A 23,681-nucleotide genomic window follows, 5' to 3' on the forward strand; every position below is an offset into this window, starting at 1 on the left:
CCTGGGAAAGCAGGCAGGCTTCTGATTAACATCCCTTTCAGGATTGCCTCATCAGCAGGGTGTTGTGCTTGAAAGGACAGTTGGTTTAATTGCTCAAATTTGAATTTCCAGGGGAAAAAATGAACACACTCTTTTGCTGGCAGCACTGACACAAGTTTGTATTGTAGACCAAGTCTGATTAAATGTATTTCCACTTGGATATTGCACACATTTCTCTCTCTTTCTTTTATATGAAAGTATTATCATGTACTAGAACATTCTAGTTTACCACTACTAGAACAATCTACACAGCAAAAATCCCTTCATTACATGCTTAACATTAACTTCAGACCAAATAATTTTTTGATACTTTATTTTGCAGAGAAGGCAGGCTAATTGCAGCTACTGGCAGACCTGATGAATGTGAGAAAATCGCTTCCCATGCTACCAATGTTAAATGGTAATCCAGCAAATACCTGGTACCTGACAGGAACTTTATTTTAAAAATTTGTGGTCACGGTAACCCAGCCAGCAGAGCCAGCAGCTTTTCCTTCATTGCCTTGAGTCGCTCTGCATCCAGCAGAAACTGAGTTGTCACCTTCTTGCAATCTTTACCCTGGATTCAGCTGGGATGGAGCTGGATCCCACAGGCACCAACACCACTGTGTTAACCCAGCCACAACGGCCAGCTCCCAAAATCCCTATGCATTTAAAGGCAATGTGTCTCAGACAAGACTGACAGATGGTGTGCAGAGAGCCATCCTCGCCCTTCCCCAAATACCTGACACTAGGAACTTGGTGCATGGCTTAGATAAGACAGGCAGTGACAAGAAAAGTAGTCTTTTATTTCAATTAATATTTCTTGGCATTAGGCAGATATTAAATAACACTGGAATGCACAAGACTATTAACATATCGACAGCAAAAGGGAGGAGGTGTAGCCAAGTTGAGAACAGCAGTGCCAGTCACGTCACCTCGGGGCACTCAAAAGCCATTTAACGCAGCAACCACCAGAAAGTAGGACTCCACTGAGAAATACAAAATGAGGATGAACTCCTTTCAGGTCTTTTGTTAATACAGTAATAGCAGAATGACTGACAGTAAAAATGAACAAATATTTGCATTCAGGAATTAAACAGAGTGAAATATCCACAAACTGCTAGTCATGCATTTCTTTTGAAACAGCAATTTGCTAATGCATAAATATCACAAAAAAAACAACCTCCAAGATTTGAATAAATCACAGACAACTAGAAGAAACAAAGCTTGAATTCTATTTTATGCCTTAAATAGATGACCTAAATATTTAAAATTTTACTTCACCATATATATATAATTTATATATATATTAAAAGAAAGTAAAGACCATTAGATAAGTGCAAGCAATTTTCCTCAAAAAGAAAATTGGAACCATGCCCAGGAAAGCTGCTTTTTTTTTTTTTTCTTTTTTCTTTTTTTAATTTTTTTAACTTTCTACTCCATTCAGTCCACTTTTTTTTTCTTTTTTTTTTTTTTCCAACATAGTAATTTCTGAAGCAAAATAAATTATCTACCATCTGCTATTTTGGGTAAAAGTCCTACCTAGCATCTTCTCGAGAACTATGGGAACATCACCTTTCTCACGCACTAAGTGAAGTGGTATCTCGCCAGCCATTGAACTCTCTCGTAGCTGCATGTAAACAAACCTTTCGATTAATGTTTAAAATGTGCAGAGTGAATGGTAACATTACGGGGAAGCAGAAACGGAGCTGCCGCAGGAGAACTGCACTGGTGTTAGTGGGGGGAGCGAGGGCTGGTTCGCTCGGACACGCACACACACACAATCTGGCAACGGGATCTTATCCGCGGAGTGTGGAGGGATGGTTGAGAAGGCATCCGTTTGCGAGCAAAGCTTGAAGGACACAAGCCGAGGTTCTCTGAGCACACTGTCCGCTTTCATCAGAATTGGCTCGCGCTACTGGGGTCGCACTGTAACAACCGCACGATGGAGGGATCGCTCTTGGCACCTTTGATGAACTCTTCCAGTGACAGTTTACCTGATGGGGAGAACAACCAAAATGGAAATAATGTTTTAAAAGTCAGTTGTTCCTGTCACCATTGCTGTAGCAAAGAACCCCTTCTCACCGAGGCAATGTAACATCTATTTAATCTATCGCAAAGGCATCGACGGGAATTTAGCGCAATGCACAGCAGCTAAATCCTACTCAAGCCTTTAAGCCCAAATGCATTTTTCTTCTGCAAAACAATCCAGCACAATAATTGTATTTCTTTATTTAAAAAGACAGTCCCTAATCTAAAAACAACTGTTCCAATACCATTTGGCAGCTTTTTGCTCAGAACCAGACTAATGAATACCATGACATACGAACACAATGTATGGTACCTGAACACATGTATGCTTTGAAATTACGCTTTTATTACTACAACACTTGAAACCTAAATATTCCAAATATCCCCAATTTGTCCTCTTGTTTCTTGTGACACGTAGGGCTGAGCAGTCATGGCTTCTCTGGCACTACAAGGTTGGATGGGGGTTTGAGCAACCTGATCTAGTTCAAGATGTCTCTGCTTATTGCAGGGGTGTTGGGCTATATGACCTTCAAAGGCCCCTTCCAACCCAAATTATTCTGTGACTCCATGACTTTGCAAGTCACTTGCTGTGCCCTGCTGGGTGTACAGGAACAGGATGGGTTTTGTTTTTTCTTTTTTTACAAGCAAAGCCAGCCCTGGGGCACACTCACTGCTATGTGTTGCTCCTGATCATTTCTGTTTTATGCATCTTTAGTTTAGGCCAGAGGAACTGACTTGGATGGACCTCAGACTCTGAGGCTCTGAAAATTGATCTTTGAAGGAGCAACAAACCCAGCATCCCTTGGCTCCAACAGTCCCATGGAATGGTATGGTACAGCAAGGAGGAAATATTCCATTTGGTCCTTCAGACCTCATGGTGGGGTGACCCAGCCCCCTGGCAGGCAGCTAGCACCAACACTCCCCTGCTCCAGCACTCAGAACCACGGCAGAAATAGGGCATGGCAATACTAATGAAAAATGAAATCTTCCCTCTGAAAAGGTGGAAACAAGCATTTGCTGCACCCTAGACACCATGTCTAGTGATCTCCCATTTAGCTTGTGCATTCACCTACCCTACCCTCACACAACACCCCAGGGCTATCCTTACCCACCCCAAACTGCTGGGCTCGAGACAGGACCCACACACAAACATCTTGCACTTGGGAGCTGTCTGCTGTCACTTTTGGCCACATGCACCCAAACAGAGAGAGGCACCAGCTCACTGTGCCAGTTGGCACCAACCCCAGGACACGACCAGCCTGTTGTGGGGATGGAAGAGGAATGACCCTGGTGGCTAGCAAACAAAAGAGATTGAACAAGAAGGAACTCCTCTTCCAAGTAATAAGCAATAGGGCAAGAGGAAAGCACCAAGGAAGGTTTAGATTGGATATTAGGAAAAATTTCTTCCCCAAAAGGGTTGTCAAGCATCGGAACAGACTGCCCAGGGCATTTAAAAGACATGTAGATGTGGCACTTAGGGACATAGCTCTGTGATTCCATGAATTAGCAAGCCTTCCTCTTGTAGAAGTTACAGAGGCTCAAAAACCCGTGGCACACTAATTTCTGGCTTTAAAGCTAATGTTCCCAAACAAAGTGTTTTTAACAAAAGCAGAGGTCTTCTAATTATCAGGATATTTATTAGTTTGCCCTTTGCCTTGTATTACTTAAAAGCAAAGCCCAAATCAAAATCTATTTGCAATGCCCAACAGTCAGATGGGGAAGAAACATTTTCAGCCACCAGACACACACATGCAGATGTTATTCCTTGGCACTGCATAGATTGCAGGGATGATATTTTACTGGGAACAGGATGATTTTATTTCAGCAACAAAGTGCAACAGATGGAGGATGCATATATATATATAGCAGATTTTGGGACCACTACTCTGTTACACATCTGCACGCGTTGCTACTTTCCGCAGACCAAAAATATTTTAATCATGTTATTTTAGGGCCCTCCACATGTCAAGCCAGGGGATGAAGTGCTAGTTTTGATGAAGCCAAAGGTAAAATACTTGAGGACTTCAGCAAGGCCAGGAATTTGCCCTGGGGACTGCAGCAGCAGATACCAAAATACAGCAATAAAATCCTCTTAAATAAAACCCTTTATGTACATAAGATGGTATTTTTTCAGGTCTCCATTTCTCAGTGTTAGAATCAAATCTTGCTCTCACTGAACACATCAGTAGGGCACAGCTCTGACTGATGTGGGCAGCTGCCTCCTCAGCCTCTCACAGGGTAATTCCCAGGCAAAAGCTCCACCTCAACTGGGAATAGAGGACACATGTCATGAGGCTGATGAGAAGAGAAAATTGATCATTTTTTCCGGTATTTTTCAAACCCAAGGAAATGAGCCAGCACAGGTGGAGGGGTTGCGATGGGTACACTGTCAGATAATTTATCAAGGAGCTCCACAACCTGGCTTGGGAGCTGCTACATCCCTGTGATGCTCATAGTGCAGCAGAGGTGTGTGACCATGTATGTATACATGCCATAAACACGCACTTTTCATTTTGTTAAGAAAATAAGTGTTATGGACCTGGGGAATTTTTGCTTTCAGGTACCCAGCCACATTCAGGACTCATGTTACTGATGACAAACCCAGGAGTGCAACCCTATCAAGGACAGTGGGAGCAAAACCTTGTGCCAAGTTTGTGCTATGCCCAGAGAAAATAACCCAAAGACATGGGAATTTCAGAGGAGCCTTTGCAGAAGGGGATTCACCCATGGAATGCCAGGGAAGGACTCTCCCCTATCAGCCCCACAGCAGGAGAATTCACCCTCTGTTCACTGCTCACTTACTCACCCTATTTATCATGGACCAGAGATGCTCAACAAGGCCAGGCAGAGACAAGAGGCACCAGTGGAGACATTGTTACCCTTTCTCCCCTCTCCCAAAATTCTGCCATCTACCAAGGCTGGGCTAGAAAACCTCTATTTCTAGAGCTTAGAAAGGGGTGCCAGTGGCAATCCTACCGTCATTGTTTGTGTCCATCTGTCTGAAGATCTTGTCTGTTCGCTTCTCAGGAGTGGATTCATCCTCTGGCATTTTCATTACTGATGAAACCATTTTGTAAATTGCCTGAGTATTAAAAAAAAGTTTAAAAAAAGAGATATAAGAAAAACACAACCCAAATGATAAAGCATGGGACAGAGAAAAAGAATTTCAGCCTGCAGCAAGAAAAAAGGACAGCTGACCCTGGCAGGCAGCTGCAGGACTTTATAAACCAAAATGAATAGGAATTTCTGACTGCAGCCTTTTTATTTTTCTTTCCTGTATTCATTTGTGCTTCAAAAGAAGAGCTGGGTCAGTTTAACGGAAAGTCAGAGTCTAGATTAATGTATGAGCAGGACTGAGCTAAAATAGAGGAGACAATGGTGCAGCCAGGCTAAGCCAGTGCATCTTTGTCTGGCTCTCACCCTGCATCCAGTTACATGTATGCGTGTGGGGTGCTACATGGATTATGGTGAATATGAATATACAGCAGTAGGGTTGTTTACCATTGTGGATGGGTAAGGAAATGCATCTTCCGACTTACAAGAACATGACTAATGACAAGACCTCTTTAGACTGTCTGCAGTCTTAGACTTCCACCTAAACTATCCCACCCCAGCCATGAGGACCAGTGTCAGGGCACTGGCTGATGCATGACTCCCTTGCAGTGCACAGGACACACATCTCAGCTGCACAGTGGGTGAGGGGCACAGGGGACTGCGCTGCCTGCCCCCACTACAGCCTGTGGTCTGCGTGTCCTCTGCCTTTGGGAGACAAAGGCATGCTACAGCCTTTCATCCAGAGTTCACATTGACTCAGATTTGAAGATTCAAAGCATTAATTCTGAGATTAATCAGGTCAACAGAATTTGCATTTAGGGTTTTTGATCCTGTGAACATCACACTAAGAAACCCCCAGGGAGAGCTGCAGAATTTTGGCTGCAGGCCAGCTGCACAAGTGCCTTGTCCATATCTCAGGCCCTTTCCTCATCTGCATCTTGTAGGTCCCATCATGGGTCCCTTTGGGGACCATGGGCTCAGGAACCTCCCTGGGGCAGGAGTGACCCAGCTCAGCACATCCCTCCAGCTCCAGTTGTCTCATGGTGAAGAGGTTACAGCAACACAAATAAGATGTCCAATAGAGATAATACCTCACCTGCACTATTTCTAGCATTTCCCCACGGCTGATGTACCCGTTGCCATCCAGGTCGTACATACTAAATGCCCACTTCAGCTTCTGTTCCAGCTTGCCCCGGGAGGTGACGCTCAGGGCGATGATGAATTCCCTGAAGTCGATGGTCCCGTCGCCGTTAGTGTCAAAGGTGCGGAAGACGTGCTCCGCAAACTTCGACGCGTCACCATAGGGAAAAAAATTTGCATATATTTTTTTAAACTCTTCTACAGTCAAATGGCCCGTGGGGCAATCTTTTAGGAAGCCCTTGTACCACTCCTGCAGCTCATGGTCTGTGAACTCAGTGTTCTCACGCAGGTCCTGGAGCACCTCGGGGCGCAGCTTGCTGTTCTGCTTCCCCATCCTCTTCTGGGTCTGGGTTCAGCAGCTGCAAAGCAAGAGAAAATCTGCCTGAGCTCCAGCCACACTAGGCAGAGGGGGGCTGGCAAGACGTAGAACCCTGCTAGAAACACGGGGTCTCCCTGGGGCCAGGGGGAAAGATGAGAAAAAGGATGCTATAAATCACCAGGAAAAGACCTCATTTAATTTGGCTTCCTTTCCTCTCCTCTAGGTTCTCCCAGTGACTAATATGCTGTGGAGGGGAACGTAGTTTGGGAGGAAGTATTTGGAAAATATTAATTCTTATAATTAATCCTTATTATATGGTAAATAATAAAGCTCAGTTGTTTAGTTCTGTCCTGCAATCCCACTCCTCCATCACATGGCTTGCAATGCCCATCTCTGGATTCCTACACAGGCTGATCAGGAGCAGGCAGGGACAGCAGCACTGATAAAAAGAAAAATTCATCCATTCAAAAGTGAAAGTAAATGCAGCTGAACAAGAAGCAAGAAGGACAGGTGTCTCTGTGCCAGTCATGTTTGCCTTGTCCAGATGCTCTCTGAAACCCTTTGGCTTATACAGCTTCTCCTCCCTCCCTGCATCCCTTGCCCCACAGCAGTAGGAGCTTGGTCCTGTATGGTGGGGCTTGGTTAGTGCTCCTTGTGGCACCTGAGGGTCACAGGAGGGTGCAGCAAGGGTAAGCTCATCCCAGCCCATGCTCAACAGCAGCACCCCAAAAGACTTCTCCCTCTTTTTCTCAGCCGTGGAAGCAGCATGAGCAGATGGATCACTGCAACAGCAGCACCAGCATAAGGGATTTCATCCTTTCCAGCCCTCCCAAATAATCAGAGAATAAGGCTTTTTAAAGCAAAATGTTTGGCAAAACAACTCTTTTCAGGTTTACTTGGGTTTATGCTTTTAGAGAAGCTTATTCAGTAGGTTCAATATTCCACCACCAGGGCCAAAACACATTTAAATCCAGGATTTCATCAGGATATCAGGAGAGGGCTGGGCCTGTCCTCTCTCTTGACAATGCCCATGTTGTACCATACAAGGTGAGACTGCCCAGCAATAGGAGAGCTCCTTCAGCAAAATGAAAATGGTCAACCTGCAGTTAGGCAACAACAGGAAAAAACCAAAACCTTGATAATTTCTTACTTTTATCCCTTACAGTCTTTCATGGCTACTTAGCAATATCAAACTGTGCTGCTGAACTAGAGGTTGAGCTCTGTGGTATGTCCTTCCTCATATTCAAGAAGTTTATTCACAAGTGTGCACAGACCCCTGTGACTGGTTTACATAAATTATATTTCTCTGCACAGACTGTTGTGCCTGTTGGGTTTGCTCAGAGCCAATGCAGAAGACAGGTTAGTAATAGGCCAACACTGCAGACTACCTGGAAACTGTAAGAGCTGAGCTGCAAAGCATGCAGAAACCAGGAAAACAGGGGCTAAGCACTTCCCAGAGAGTAAAAATTCCAAGCGTGCATAAGAACCCAAAAAAATTTAAAATGCTAAAGGTCAGCAAAAAATAAGTTTCTCTACAGCAGAATGTAAGCTTGTTTTATTTGTATTCCACTTAGTCTGTGCACTGCCTCAGCAATGTAAAAAATCCACATCCTGCTCTGTGGCTTAATGCTCAGAAACAAACAGCTGCTCGTTAGTTCCGTGCATTTGGCTTAACGGACAACTGTGTTATCATTTGCGCTTCTGCTTTCCAGAAAAGCTGCCAATACTTCAACTCCAAAGCTTTATTTTTGTCCATTATATTGCAGAGTTTTCTCCACGTACCTGACATGCCTCTGCTTGCTCCCAGTGTGCGGGATGCTACAGCTCCTGGTCCCTGCCAGAATCACTCCTAGGAGAGCATCAGGCTGCCCTCCAGTTAAACCGCTAACTCTCAGCTACTGCCTTTCCGTCTTCAAATCTTCTCTACTCCAGATAGTCAGTGCAGTGCCGAGGACAGAAAACACAATATTCTAGTCTGCTGAAGTCAAAAGGCAGAAAAGAGCAGCTTGGAGCAAATAATGGATCAGATGTGATCCATTTTTTAAGAAGCAGAAATTGTAATAGTATGTTCCTCTCCTTGGTGAGGAGGTGCCTGCAGTTTCCAGCCTTCAGGGAGCCCCTCCACTTCATGATTCCCAGGTGCTTTGTAACAACTAGTGTCTGGGTTGAAAAGCAGTCCCTGCCTCACCAACCACTGCCTCAGAATTCCCTGGGAGAGGGGCAGGAGGAACAGCAGAGCCCACTTAATGCAGGAGCTGGACTTTAAGCAGAAATTGCCTCAGCTTTATTGACTCGCAGGGTTAAGGACTGCAAAACTTTCAACTGGTAGTTAAAAGAGGCTTGAAAAGGTTTCATATCAATTCTCCCTATTCCTATAATACCTTTATTATTCTTGTTCCCTTAGACCCCAAGACAACAGAGAGCTAAAGTAATAATTATAGATTAATAGAATAAATAAATAAATCTAGAACTAGATTTCACTACTTCTCCTAGTGGTAGATACATCCTGTTATTTGAAGAGATGCTCATTAAATATCAGCTTCAAAAGCTTTATATTCAAGCAATCTTTGCATTCAAAAGATTACAGGCCTTTTCAACCCTTCCTCCTTTCACATTGCTTTATATCAGAAGATGTGCAATGCTCTGAACAAAACCTTTTTCTGCATATGAGCTTTCTGAAAGGCTTCATAACAAATGCAATCCTGCAGTTGTAACTAAATTGATGTGAATAATTAAATAACCAACATTAACATTAATTTATTAAAGCCCATCAAAAAAAAAAAATACAGCTTTGATGTAAATTGTGTTGCAGGTAGCTCCTTCAAAATGAAATGCCTAAATATCTCATTAATCATGACAGCAACCCCTGCTGCTGGCATCCAACTGACATTTCATTCGATTGCTATAAAATGCTTTCATCAAATCACTTTCCAGAGGCTCAGCAGCTGATTTAGCCACAAGACCACTCACAGGATGGCTGCTAATGGAAATCACAGGGAGCAGGGCTGGGATGCTCTGGTCAGTCCTGTGATTAGGGCTGTGTTTTGTTGCTTTTTTTAAACGAGCTTACCAGCTAAATCACTTGCTGCAGTGGATGTAGAAAGCAAAGCAGAAGAGACATCCTTGCACCCAGCATTGCCCTGGGCAGTTAGCAGAGACCTAACTCCAGCACAGCCCTGCCTTTCCCTCATTTCCCATCACACCAGGGTGAAATCCAGGGAAGTGATGCCACACACACTGCAGCAAGGTCTGTCCCTGCTTTCCTTGATGAGCAAAACCCCTCAGAGCATCTGGCACGATCACAGCAGTAAGAAAAACAATCAAAGGAATGCCCTCAAGGTGATCAGACAAGGAGCACCTTGGTTGTCTAAATGCAGAGCTGAGGCCTTAGCAAGTCAATCACTGCTGGTGAAAGAGACCCTGGGCCACGTAAGGCTTCAGCAGGGGTAATGCAGATGCACTTTTGGTCCAGTTTCACACCAAAATTTTTGTTACAATTATGTGGCACCTGTTCGAATTCTAATTAATTCTAGTCAGGCTCAAAACCAAGCTGCCAGAGAACTCCCACCTGAATGCAACCTCTGTCCTTCTAGGCTTACAAAAAATCAGCAATAATCTCATAGCAAAAGCCTAGCAATGAGCCAAAAGGTCTTTTACTGAGACACACACACTGGTGTCCTGGTTTCAGCTGGGGCAGTGTTCATTTTCTTCCTTGTAGCTGGCACAGGGCTGTGTTTTGGATTTGAGAATGAAAATAATATTGATAGCACGCTGAAGTTTTAGTTGCTGCTGAGCTGTGCTCACCCCAACTCAAAGACTTTTGCAGTTTCCCGTGCTCTGCCAGTGAGAAGGTGCACAAGAAATTTGGAGGGAGCACAGCCAGGACAGGTGACCTGAACAAAGGGATACTCCACACTGTCATGGTCAGAATATAACTTGGTGGCGAATTGTCAGGGCAGGGGGCTGATCACTGCTCAGGGATGCACTGGTCAGCAGGTGACGAGCAATTGTACTGTGCATCCCTTGGACGTTACCTCTCTCTCTCTTTTTATTATCTCCCTTTTCACTACAACTGTTATCATCATTATTATAATAATATTTTATTTTATTTCAGTTATTAAACTGTTCTTGTCTCAACCCACGGATTTACCTTTTTCCCCTCCAATTCTCTTCCTCATCCCACTGAGGGCTGGGGTTAAACCACAAGATTGGGTTATGCAGCACTGGGTGAGCAACTGTAGCAGAGTCTGAAACAGCTAAAGTAGCAATTCTGTGTTTTTACCAACAGATGGACTGGCTGTCAGCTTCCACACGCTAAAGTACTTGAAATACTTGTAACAAAGCTCAGTGCATCTCACTTTCACAAGAGCTCTCCGTCAACCGCCAGTCACAGCTGGTAGAAGTGTGCTTTGACCATGGAACCCAGAAAGCCAGAGACCAAACCAGCTTTTTACTGCAAAGCTTGGGAAAGCAAAACTGCCTTGACACGAGCTCATGATGGGATCCTCTCAGTGAATCAGTTACAGCTGCAAAAGGAGGAATATCTCCTTAGAGATGTATTTCATTGTGCAAACCCCCTTGGATACTAATTTAGTGCTAATAAAAAGAGGAAAATTGATGAAATGCCTGTCTATAGGATAGAGGTGCTTTCCAGCTGAGAAAGGCAGTGCACAGAGAAACAGAACAAATACTCTTCATATTATCTGAGCTATCTGCTTTGCAGGGGGGAAGTGTAGCACCATTTCTCTTCCAGTGCTCACTTATAAAGCAGAATAAGTGTGTCAAATCTGTTACAGTTGTGAAGCTGTAGTACAGTGCCTCCGTGACTGCAGGAGCCCAAAGAAAATGAACAGCATAAGCCAGGCAGCAAACATTGCTCTGGGTTGGTCTGAAATGCAAGAACCATTTCAACAGGGGTGAAATATTTTTTAATTAAAACACCTAAAGCATCAGACCTGTCACTGAGGCTCTATTTTTAAAATTTTGATCCTTGTATTTAAAAAACCAAAATGAAACAAAAGACAACAACCAAAAATATCCCAAACAAATAAGCAAACAAAACCCCAAACAAAAGCCCCACAAACAAAAAACAAAAAAAACCGACCAAACAAAACACCACAAAAAGATCCCCACAAGTATTCCAAAGGCAAGCCTGAGCCCCTGAAGATCTGTGTTGCCACAGTGCAGGAACACGCCCTTGAGAATACATTTCCTGCACGGGCAGCACCAGCTCACGCCAGCTCAGCCACACACAGATGTGCTTAGGAAGCCTCCAGCTCCCGGGGGCCAAGATGTAAGAGAGAGACGGGCTCCCACACACCCCAGCTAGTGAGAAACGTTTAGGTAAAAAATGATCATGCAGCCACAGGCTGCAAAACAGGATTATAACAACATCCTCTGGACCATGTTTGCGGAGGGCTGGTCAGCGGTTCTGATCTGAGCTGGGAATGGGGGAAATGCGCAGTTACATGGGCTGGGACAGATAATGAACTCCAGAGTGAGGAGCAGATTTTGTTACATGTTTTAATGTCAGTATCCTAAGCAACGAGCGTTGCAACAGACAAGGCACAGGATATACAAATACGTTGCTATAGATATCTGGTCCTGCCTGGTAAACTCGTGTGAACTTCTTTCCTGCCCTGCGGCAGAAGCCGACACCCACATACCAGCCACTGCAGCACCTGTCGCGCTTTCCCAGGCTGCAGGCACGGGCCCAAAAGCAACACCTTTTGATAAAGTCTGAATTGCAAAAAGGAGTATTTTCACCTCTTGAAAAGCTAACAATAGAAGCAGTGAGATAAAAGAAATACCTTAATCAATAATGTCGCAAAAAATTCAAACCCTGCAGGGTTTGAGATGCGAAAGGCTCCTGTTAAGAGGAGCTGAAGCTGCTTCTGCTGCTGCCTTTGAGGAAACAGAAAGAAAAATGAAACCTGACAACAGTGAAGAAAAGACCAGTCTAAATAAATAAATGGTCTTTTTAAATTTTTCACTTTCAGTGACTAATTCTGCTTTTATTTATATAAGAAACATTGCTTATTTGCATCTTACTTTGAAGTTCAATCCTTTTCAGAAGTTTATTAAAAACAGCGGGTGAAGGGGAAGGACCACTCAATGTACCACCCCCATTTCAGTTTCAGAAAACTCAGTACCAATTCACATGTGCTCATTGAATGTCCTTCGAAAGGTAGAATGAATTGGTAAAGAGACCTCGAGCCACCTCACTGTGTAAGTTTATCATAAACACATACCCAGGAACTATATGGTCTTGAAAACCTGATTCCATGTCTGGGATGAAAATCCATTATAACCACCTACCCCTCACCTCACCAAAGAATGATATAATTACAAATACTCCAACCCTGCAAACGGCAAATGAGACAAAGGCTGGCACGTTCATTTCATGGAGTCAGCTGCAAAGGCTGAAACAGAATAAAGTCGCTTACAGGTGTCTGGGTTGCCCCCATCTAGTGAAGTCACTTTATTCGGGATTATATTCCTGACTTACAGGGAAAAATCAGTTAGTCACTGACATCTAGCATCAGTACATTAACCTGAGAACCATTTTACATTCGGATCACAAGTGTGTGGTGAAGAGGTGCTCGCAGATCCCAGGGGCAGGATCTTCCCAGGTGCTGGAGTGACAGCGAAGAGTGTGGGGATGCTGACACCTGCTGCACCCATTGCTGCCCACTGTGCCCACCAACACTGACCCCCACCAGCAGAGGAGAGTTTGCCATAGATGGTATGGTTAGAAGCTACTGAAAAAAAACCAAAGAATCACAAACTACCCCCAAACATCCATGAATTGTTGCTAGTGAATAATAAATGAGACCCATGTCAGGACCAAAAATGTGGCATTTCTTTAGGGAGCTCTCCATGATGTTCTCCATCTCAGGGAGGAGAGCTTATTACTGTAAAGGGCAAATATTCCCAATGCAGTAAGAAAAGCACAGAAATATTTCAAGTAAATTAGGAAATTGGGTTAATTTGGGTGGGAGCAGTTTGGGCAGTAATGCAGCTTGTGATTGCAGACAGGAAAAGAAAATCATGAGTGGATTTTCCTCATCTCCTCCTTTTGTCCTTTCTTTCTAAACAAAACCAAGGGAGAAGCAGCCAGTCCTATTTTTTTCAGACACTGTGCAAAGTTGGCAAGGCTTAAAAAACTACGGTTTGTTTACACAATATTGCAGATCAAGGAAAACATGTCTGCACAATGTCTTAGTGCACAAGGTCTTTTTCTGAGAAGGTTGGGTTCACGAGGAAAAACCAACGTCACGTTCACTGAATATAGTATTGTAATACATAATTTTTAATAAAACTCATTGAGTGCTGGCCTGCAGGATAGGGGAAGCTTCCTGATGGGAACTGGGAAATCAGAACACTTTTAGAAAAAGGGAAGAAAAGTGACAAAAATTACCACAAGGCACTGTGTTGTTAATATAATTAAAACCACAGAAGTAGCACAGTTGGGCTGTTCTGTCATTAGATTTTAGAAGTTTCCTATGATGCATTTATTTAATTGATGAAGGTAAATCACAGAAAAATTCTCTACAGAATAATCACAGCCCCAGGAGAAAGGAATCCAGATTAAATTTCAGAAGAATTAGTCAAACTCTGGCAGTAACAAGAGCCAGCCAATGGCACCTGAACAAATTCCACAGCATCGGAGCAACTCCTGTGGAGAAGATGGAGAGTTTGGGGACAAGGACACTGCTAACGGGACAATGACAGACGATATCCAGCCCTCAGGCATGGTCTGTAAGACCATCCTCACTGCTAATGCTGCCTAAATTTAAAAAAAAAAACAAGGAAAAGATCTGACATCCTTTCCTTCCCCAGCTGCAGGTACTGTGCTGAGATATGGGGCTTGGAGGAACCAAGGGGATTTCAGGGTAGCTACTTTGAAACAGAGCAGGGAAGAGTTGGGTTTGCTTTCAAAGTGTGTTTTAGCTTTTTTAAAAAGCTCAAAACAGCTTTTTATTTAACTAAAAAAGCTTTATTTAGCAGGTGTATCCTTAGTGAAAATTATGCCTTGAGAGGCTACCTAGAACAGAGGCTAGACAGTGTTAAAGAAATAAAGTAGGTATTTATTTAAAAGGCCTTCAAAGGATACACCCTGGGCAGTACAAGAGGCCAGCTGAGGCTACATCCAAGATGGACTCCAAGTAACGAGTTTTCACACTTTTATAAGTTTTGGTCCATTTACATATTGGGGTTAATTGTTCAATTACAGCTTCAGGTTATGCAGTCCCATCCTCCCAGTTTGCTCTCCTCAATTCACTGTTGTTTAAACTTTTTGGGCCTGGTGTCCTTTGCAATGGTGTCCTTGGTTCTCGGGCTGGAAAAGGATTGTTTTTTCTGACTAAACTGTGAGGAGAACTTGCTAACACTTTATATGAAGTTCAGAGTTACACACTAATGCAGTACAGGTCTGGATAATCTGAAATCTAAAATTTAAGGCATCAAAAATATGCTACAAAATGTGCGTTTGGAGATATGCCAACCAGCTACCTCTAACAAAAATTCAACATTAACTAAAAGTATTAAGATATACTGGGGGGAAAAAGATCAACCAAAAGAGAAAGATTCTTTGCTACCAACATGTTCAAGCTCCAAATACACAGCTATGGCTAATAATTTCTACTACTAATACACAGGTTGTTTTTATTCCAAAAACATGACATCTAATATATATGCACCCATTTATTTTATTAATCTAGTTTTCTAAAGTACCTTTTTTTAAAAGTTGATCACTTCAAAATAGCACAAAAGCCACTAGTTAAATTCCTTATAAAAATACACTCCACTAAAACAAAATTTCTTTCAAAACCGTGTTTTATTTCCCCTCCAGTGATAAATAATAGTAATCAAATTGTTTCACAGCTTGATTTTCCTGTTTGTTGAATGAAAAAGCACTGAAGTTTCAAACCTAACAGCAAACCTAGAGTTTAACTTTCCTGGATTTTTCTCCTTACAGAAATGTGAGTTAAAAACTCAGAGTGAAATAAGTACATGAGAACAGCATCCCGCTCATAAGGAAGGAACCTGGTTCTGCTGGATGCAGCAATTCAAGGAGCAGAAGACAAAATCTGCTGGTAGGAATCAGCCCAAGCTCCAGAACAGCTAAGGATATTACTCAAGTTGATGCATGTGACTGTACCAATCTCATAGGGTTTTTTAAAAATTCATTTTTAGAATCAGGGAGCCAAAATTACAGTGACTACTATCCTGTGAGAAAAGCCATGGACCCAGGACACACCCTGGACAAAGCATCACACCAGGAACATGATGCAAGGTTTGTGTTCAGGTTATTATCAGGGCAGACTTCATGCCTTGAGAACACAATGGCAAGCACCTTGTGTTGGATTATAGCAACATTTATGCTAGGATGTGGTCACCCAGCTGTCCTGCAATGTCCTGCTGTCCTCCCTGCGTGGCAAGGACTGCCCATGCCAAGGCACACCCAGGCTGGTGGCTCCCCACAGGAAAGCACCTGCAAGGGCACTCGTGGGTGTTTGCCCAAGGCAGTGCCTTGGTGGTGTGAACTCCAGACCAAATGATCACAGGGATGAGCACTGGTGCTCCCGTGGGGTGGATCCTGACCACAATGGGCCCTTCTGACCAGCAATGATATGACAGACCATTTCTCTGGCCATGCATGATGTTCAGGGATCTAATAATACCTTCTCTCACCTCTCACTTCAGCTTCCATTATTAAAAATGGGAGGGTTATCTCCAGAAAACAGCAAACCATATGATTTTGTGACTAGTTCCTCTAAAATCCCTACAAAAATGGGCACTATCCCTTCACTGATCTGTCAGAGACAGCACTGACTGGACTCTCCTAGCTGTCAAGACCAAGGCAAGAGGAGGCTGGAGCAGCAGCACAGCAGGACACCTCCAGTCTCAGCCGACACATTTAGTAGCTGCAACTTCCATTAATGCTGAACACTCAGGAGTTTGATTTGCTCTTAAGTGCATTCATTATAAATTATGCAGAAGAACAATATGACTGTCTATCTCCAAGAAAGGGAGTGCTCATGTCAGAGGAGAAAGAATAGATGGGGGTAATTTTAGGGGCACCAAGAACAGCCCTATGAAAATCCTTTCTCTCTTCTGGCATTTCTGTATAGCGTTTAACACTTCAGTGCAAATCATCTTGGAAGCAAATCGTGCAATCTGCACTCAAGACTCACTTTCCTCATTAACCTCCACCACAGGCCTCCATCCCCAGCAATACCCACACCAAATGTGTTTTTCTGAGCACTGTGGGTGAGGGCTGCCTGGAGCTGAGCCTCTGTTAGCAGGCTGGGTGAGAAACAAATGGAAAATCAAATCATGCTGAATTTTATATTTATACCTAACCGATGCCAGTAGTGGCCAAATGGGTGTATTTTCTTCCCTAACTGGGTATAGTAACAGGAAGGAGATGTGATAGTTTTGAAGCAGGAAGCATCCCAACAGGCGTGGGATGAGAAGAGCTGACCTGCACCTGAGACCACACATGGGGCACATCCTGTCCCACCGCCTTGGTGCCGCATCGGTGAAGGTCTCAATTGCAAAAACAGGAAACATGTCTTCCCTCAACAGTGATGTTGAAGATGGACTTTCATGTTCACATGAGGAGAAGGGGATGAAGGAGAAAATCTGCTCCTGATACCCCCTTAGAATTGCTCTCTCAGGTGGAAGGATCTTCATGAACTTCATTTTAGCAAATGCAAAAAGAGCACCTAATCTGTAAGGTTTTAACATATCAGGCCATGGACAGATAAGCTTTCCTGGGTATGGCCACAGCAGGTGGTCAGGATACTGATCTCGGTCATTTTGTAACCTCTTAATTTATCACCCTGTCTCTGAAAAGACCCTAAGATACACCTGGTATCAACTACTAGTCTGCTTCACTTCTAACAGGACTAAAAAATCCTACTAAACCAAATTCTGCATCTCTTGCAAATCAAGATCCACACTAGAGCCACAGCAGGCTGGCATTTTTGGTTTGTTTCTTTTTTAATTTCCCTTCACCAAGGGTAACGTTATCTATTTCCCTGGAAGCTTTCAGCAACTTTTCTGCAGGAGGAGATGGTATCCTGTGTGAGAAACCATGTCAACAAGATCTTTCCGTAAATGCAACATTTGCGTAAGATCAACACAATAATTTATCATTTATTTTTTCCTCTTGAAAGGAACAGGAAAAAAGTGTTTAAAGGCTATGGCAGTGGTTAAAAGGAGGGCTCTGATGGTGGAGGATGGTGCAAGAATCAAAAGTTTCTGAAGTGATGCCTTCTCCTGGGGTGTGCACACATCATCTTTCAGCACACAACAGCAAGGCCGCTTCCCTCTGCCTTCAAGCCTGCTAACAGCTCTTTGCTGGCACTACATATGTTAAAAAAGGGAAGGCCAGCAAATGTACCACCCTCAGGGTCAGAGGAGTCAGTTCTACAACTGATAGAGATGTTTGGAGTCCTACTGGCATTGGGGGTTCTTGCCAGAGGAAGATGAAGTTTTATTTGTTCAGCTGAAGCGAGTCTGGACCATGGAAGAACCAGGTAAATCCTCCAACTGACACTCTCCCCTGACTGAGCCTGTCATTCAGACTCTTCTTACCCCCCTGCAAACACAGGCATGATCCTGCTGCTGGACTTCTCTGAGATAAATACAGCATAACAGAAACAATCCCTCACTTCCCCACCCCTGCTCTGAAGAGAGTAAGCAGTAGTACATTAAAAGCATTTTAGGCTCTTGAATTCTTGTGGTTAACGTTAATTTTTTAGCTTCTTGACCCTCTATTGCAGAGATTGTGACTTGTCAGACCTATTTTGAGACCTCCTTTAAGTTTCACAACTAAAAGTCAGTGGCAAAATTCAAATAGCCTCCCAAAGGAAAGTTGACCCTCGTATTTCCTCTGCTACTGACTTTTCCAACTGCAGGAGGATGGTGGGGCAGAGTAGACAGACGGGCATTTATACATGCCAAAAGCCAAGGACAGAGCTCTTCTGCATTTGGTGCCCAAACTCTGTGTTTTAGAAAAGGAGAGGAGCTACAGCTAAGGATGACCCTGCTGAACAATAGCACACAGCCCTGGCTGCGTGCTGGGTTTTGGAGCGACTCCAAGCAGGGTGGGACTGTAAGAAAGTGGACAAAAGCTTTGGATAGAGATCTACAGGGAGGAAGCGCTTCCTACTTCCTCCACAGAAAGTACCAGGGCTTTAAATAAACCTCCTCCTGAGCTCTGCTGAAGACCAAAAGGGTTGCTGCTGAAAGAAACTCCTGTTTGGGACCCAGCTGAAGGCTGATGGGGCTCTCCTAGGGAACTCTGCTGCTCTGCTGCAGTTTCCAACATGCTGGTGGGAAGTGGGGGAGGGCTGCCCACAGTCCCATTGTGACTGGCACCAACTAGACAAAAAAGCCTGTAAAACCTCTGACAGGGCTTTCAGCTCTGTCACCAAAGGTGCAGAGACAGACTTGCCCATCAAGCACATCTTTTGATGAAAAAGATATATCAAAGTGTACATTTACACTTTGTAAAGCCATTTCAACATCATGCCATTTCTCAGACACATTTACCTTTTAGCCCTTTCTTGGATGGCCTATGAGGCTGCAGCAGCACATTTATTCTGATGGACAGAGACACTCAATCTGCTCCATCCCCCTAAGCTCCTTTCCACCCCCCCACCTCTGCAGCTACATGGGATATTCCAGCCTTGCCTCTCTCCTTCCTCTCACATGGTCCCACACACAGATCATAAACATGGGAGCCAGAGCTGAGCAACAATACTGATGAGAAAATGACTGGCACTGACAAAAAACCATCCCACTCCTGACAAATACCAATGGAATATTTACTTTGCTTGGATGTAACAGAATCAGACCCTAAACAGAGTAATACATACTTGCAAACCATCCAGATCTTTCCTCTGTACAGTACCACATCAATTATCTTATGTATCCATTTTAGGGTACATATTCAGTCGTAATAACCCCCATTCCCCTGTTCTCCATCCTGAGCATCAGCCCACAGCAAGAAGCCTGTTTGTTGTTTTTGAAATCTGTCATTAGTCTGCTAGAGCATCCACTGATTATAAGTCAAAAGAAGACTTGTGCTGTGCCAAAATTGCAAAAATTTACATTTCAGACATTTTTAGTGGTGTGGAAGACTTAATAACAGAAAATAAGAGAGAGAAGGAAGGAAACCACAGGTCTGAAAAATATCAGGCTAGACAGACTAAGAAGCAATGTGGAAAAAATATACTCCCAATTACATTCTCACAACAAAAACAAAGCTACAAGCAGGTCAGAAAAAACTGAGTTGTGCATACATTTCTGCTACAGTAAGAAACGGCTTTGCACTGCAATGGGATTGAATAAGTGAATTTCACATTCCTGGAGGAAAACAATTATTTTATTAATGGCTTTTCACAAAGCAATTACCCAGCAGTTTGGAACACACACCTGTGATATTGACCTGCGAGACCGCCATTGAAACTGCACTTGGTCCAAATTTGGGAGAGAAAGTTCTCAGCTCCTGTCCTGCTTTACAAAGGAGCAAAAGAGTCAAAACTACTTCTTGTAGCAACTATTTGCTAGACTCTGACTTCACTGGACAGCAAACTGCTCTCAATAAATGTAGTGCTCTTAAAATTTCTGGATTTTCCCTACTAATTCACACCCCATGGCAATCTGGCTAACACTCTGCTGGGGGGGTGACTCTGTTAGGCTAAAATAAGGCAAAGTGCAGTAAGAAGCAGCCCATGCCAACACGAAATCTGCAGCCAAGAGTGAGAGAGGCAGACCTGCTCAAGTGCCAGCCCTGGAAAGGCATATCCACCACTGGCATGCACTGAAGCAAAGATGCTGATTGTCACTGTTCCTGCAAATTCAACACGGCTATTATAGGTTATTTCTCTATTTCTTATTGTTTCCAAGCTGTCCTAATGTCCTACTACCTTTTATTACTCAGCTTTGTCCTAATGGCTTCTGTACAGAGCTATGTCAGTGTGGATGTATCTTAATATACTTGTACTTTAAAGCAGTCAATACTCATTACTTTCAATATTCCTGAAGACGAGCTGCTCCTCTCACTAAAACTATATTCAGGCCCTGATATGGCAGATATAGTGTCAGACACTGACTTTCTTCCTGAGCTTTATCCCAAAAGCCATCCAGGCTTTGCTCCCACCACCCCAGTCAAGGCCTCATTCCTCTACTGGCTCAAAAATCATCTTCTAACTTGACCTCAAATGTATTCAGTGCTGGTAACCACATTTGCTCTGGTCCCAACACCATCTTCTCTGGAACCTCCCCTCTGCTACACACAGGGATGGAGAGCCATCACTCCCACATCAGCCTTGGCTTTCCTGGTTTAACTGAGCAGGTTCTTCTTGCCTCCTCTCAGACACACAATGTCCTTTCCCCGTGTCACAGAAATCCTCCCCTGCAGTGACAGCCTCCTGACCCCTGGCACCGCACGCACCATCTCAACACCAAGTTTCCTTATCTGCACTGGGAACTCTTCCAAGAAGGGGATTTGCCTTTTGACCTTATCTGTGTTCAGCTCTGCCTGGGCTCTCCTCCACACTTGCAGTGAGTAGCTTCTCCCCTGTTCAGGGACAGAGTACCCCTGTGTTTCATGCCTTTTCTGTTCCTGCCACCCAAAGGGTACCCTGCTCTCTCAGAATGACATCCTGATCTTTTTCCCAGCTGATGGCAAAAGGCAGTGTCATGGCACCAGATACGTGACCTGTGCACCCCTGAATGTGGAGCTTCAAAACCCATCTGCTGAGAAGGTCTAATGGATGAGATGTAAAGCTCAGAGGAAAAATAATGCCAAGATGTAAGTGATCCAGGACATTACTGGAACATCTCCACATGTAAAACCTAATAGTGCAAGTCATACAAGGATTTTTCCAGTTTCTTCTCTAGCTCTCAGTGACAGATGACTGAACAGGACCACTTTTATCACTCATCCAGTACATGAACAGGGAATAATAAACTATTTGTTTTAAAAACAAAACAGTAGGGTGGTACAAAGCCAACCAACGAACCAAATGTAACCACACCCTCACGTAGGGAAGACCACAATCACTCTTTATTTGCTATTCAGGATCTGTTTATTACACATATATATTTCTATTTTATTAAAAATAAAGGGGTTTTTTTTCCTCATAAAGGGTGAGATACAGATCTGGCACATCCGAGGAATAGCTGAAACAAGCAGAAAGTCCATTAGGCAGTTTGGTCTGAAAATACACTAAAAAAATCCCCCCTTACTAAGCAGTGAAAAGGTGACTGAAAATACCCCTGAATGCTACAAGCAGGCTGTAGCCCCCTTGGATGTGAAGAGTTTCAGGATCCACTGTAGGGGCAGCAGAAGCAGCTCAGCAAATATTCATGCACACTTACAGATCCGCGATGCTTGTAGTTAATGAGATTTGCTGCAGAGAAAAGCATTTTTCCCCCTTTTAAAAGAAATTTTACGTGGAAAGAAATGTGTCTTTGCTGCTCTAACCCACGGGTGGGCCAACAGGGATCTAGCACAACTCTTCCCCTAGCTCCAAGCAGCATTTGCACCAGAGCAACACAACACAATCTTCTGCAAACCAGAAAGTCCCTCTGGACTGGATCACTGTGCGAGCCAGTGGATGGGAGAAACTGTGCAAAAATACTCCAAGTTTGCCAGAGCTTTGGGCTATGCCATAATGGCATTTGGATGTACATTGGGGCATGCAGGCATCTTTGGCCAGACACAGCTCTGCTCAGCTGGGCACTCACTCTGATGGCCCATCACTGCTGTCATGTGACTCATTAAAAACGTCTCAGCACGCCACTGAATAAAATTTGTGTGTGCATAAACCCCCCCATATTGACTTTTCCTGTGGAAGTGACTGCTTCTCCACTGTGTGCCCTTCCAGCAGGAAGAAAGCTGCAGCAGCACGTTCCTCGAGGCTGTGCCACGAACTCACAGGGGCTGCTGGGAGCACCTCAGGAAAAGCCCACAGAGCTCCTCAAAAACAGCACCATCCTCTGCCCACAAATAACCCCACTAAAACACATCCAATTTCTTGATGGTGTTACTGCCAGGATTTCCAAGCCTGCAGCTTTCCAGGAGAAATCCATGGAAATGCATGCACACACTCCAGACCGTGCTACATTTGATATCAGTAGCCTGGTTTCAAGCATCCACACAAGCAGTGGGAGCTCCCATTTCTCCCCTAAGTGCACATCCTAGGCTAATACAAGTTAAAGTTAACTAGTAGCAAAGCCTACTGCTCCAGCTCTGCAAGGGGGAACACCTGACAGTGGCTGCCCCAAAACAAAAGCAAGATGCTGAAGAGCTCCTGCTGCAATGCAGAGAAGTGGCAGCTGAGATCTTGCTTCTGCTGTGCCAGGCACTAGGTACTGGGCCAAAAAGAGCCTGTTGCTGTGCCAAAAAGTGGGTAATTCAAGCTGAAAGGCAGCTGATAGGGCTTCCCTGCTTTGCCAGGCAGTTGGCTGCAGAAATACATTTTGCAGCAGCAAACATCACCCTGCACTGATGAGGTGGAGAGTCCTTTCAAGTCAGTCCTTATCAGGTCTAAAGATGGGCTAAAGATAGAGGAGCTGTCTGATAAATGGCAATGCTTGGCAAGCAATAAAAAAAAAGAAAAAAAAAGAAAAAAAAAAAGCTTCTTCTCTTCAAAAGGTTATGGTCCTTTTTCCTACTGCTGCCTCCCAGTCCATTAAATATCATTACATTTTCCCTGACTGAAAATATTAGAGGTCTCATGTCTTAAACTTGAAGAACATTTTTTCCACTCAGACAGAGGAATTTTGCTTACCTTCATCAAGCAGTAGTGCCAACAGTTGTTAAAGTATAGTACAAATATTAGTCCTTGCCAGTAAACAGATGCAAATTTTGGCACCAGATCAGACTGAAATAATCACATAATCACAGAATGCTTTGAGTCAGAAGGGACCTTTAAAGATCATCCTGTTCAACCCTCTGCCATGGTCAGGGACAGTTTACTCCAGACCAGGTTGCTCAAAGTTCCATGCAACCTGGCCCTGAGCACTTCAAGACATGGGGAATCCACAACTCTGGGCAACCTGTTCCAGGCTTCCACCTCCCACACAGTAAATC

At 43.9% G+C, this 23,681-nt stretch overlaps 1 protein-coding gene across 2 annotated transcripts in view; it reads right to left on the bottom strand.

Annotated features, from left to right (window-relative positions):
* Positions 1-803: 803 nt before the first annotated feature.
* HPCAL1 (hippocalcin like 1) overlaps positions 804-23,681 on the bottom strand; it is a 64,623-nt gene continuing 41,745 nt past the window's right edge. For both annotated transcript variants that reach the window (XM_041477920.1, XM_041477921.1), the window contains 3 exons: positions 6,200-6,602; positions 5,026-5,131; positions 804-2,015 (listed from right to left, as the gene is read on the bottom strand). In XM_041477920.1, the coding sequence (XP_041333854.1) occupies positions 1,918-2,015; positions 5,026-5,131; positions 6,200-6,577 (582 nt within the window). In that variant the 5' untranslated portion in view covers positions 6,578-6,602 and the 3' untranslated portion in view covers positions 804-1,917. The remainder of the gene's footprint in view (positions 2,016-5,025; positions 5,132-6,199; positions 6,603-23,681) is intronic.

This window comes from Pyrgilauda ruficollis, unplaced genomic scaffold, assembly GCF_017590135.1.
Source record: "Pyrgilauda ruficollis isolate IOZ18807 unplaced genomic scaffold, ASM1759013v1 scaffold42, whole genome shotgun sequence".
NCBI lineage: Eukaryota > Metazoa > Chordata > Aves > Passeriformes > Passeridae > Pyrgilauda > Pyrgilauda ruficollis.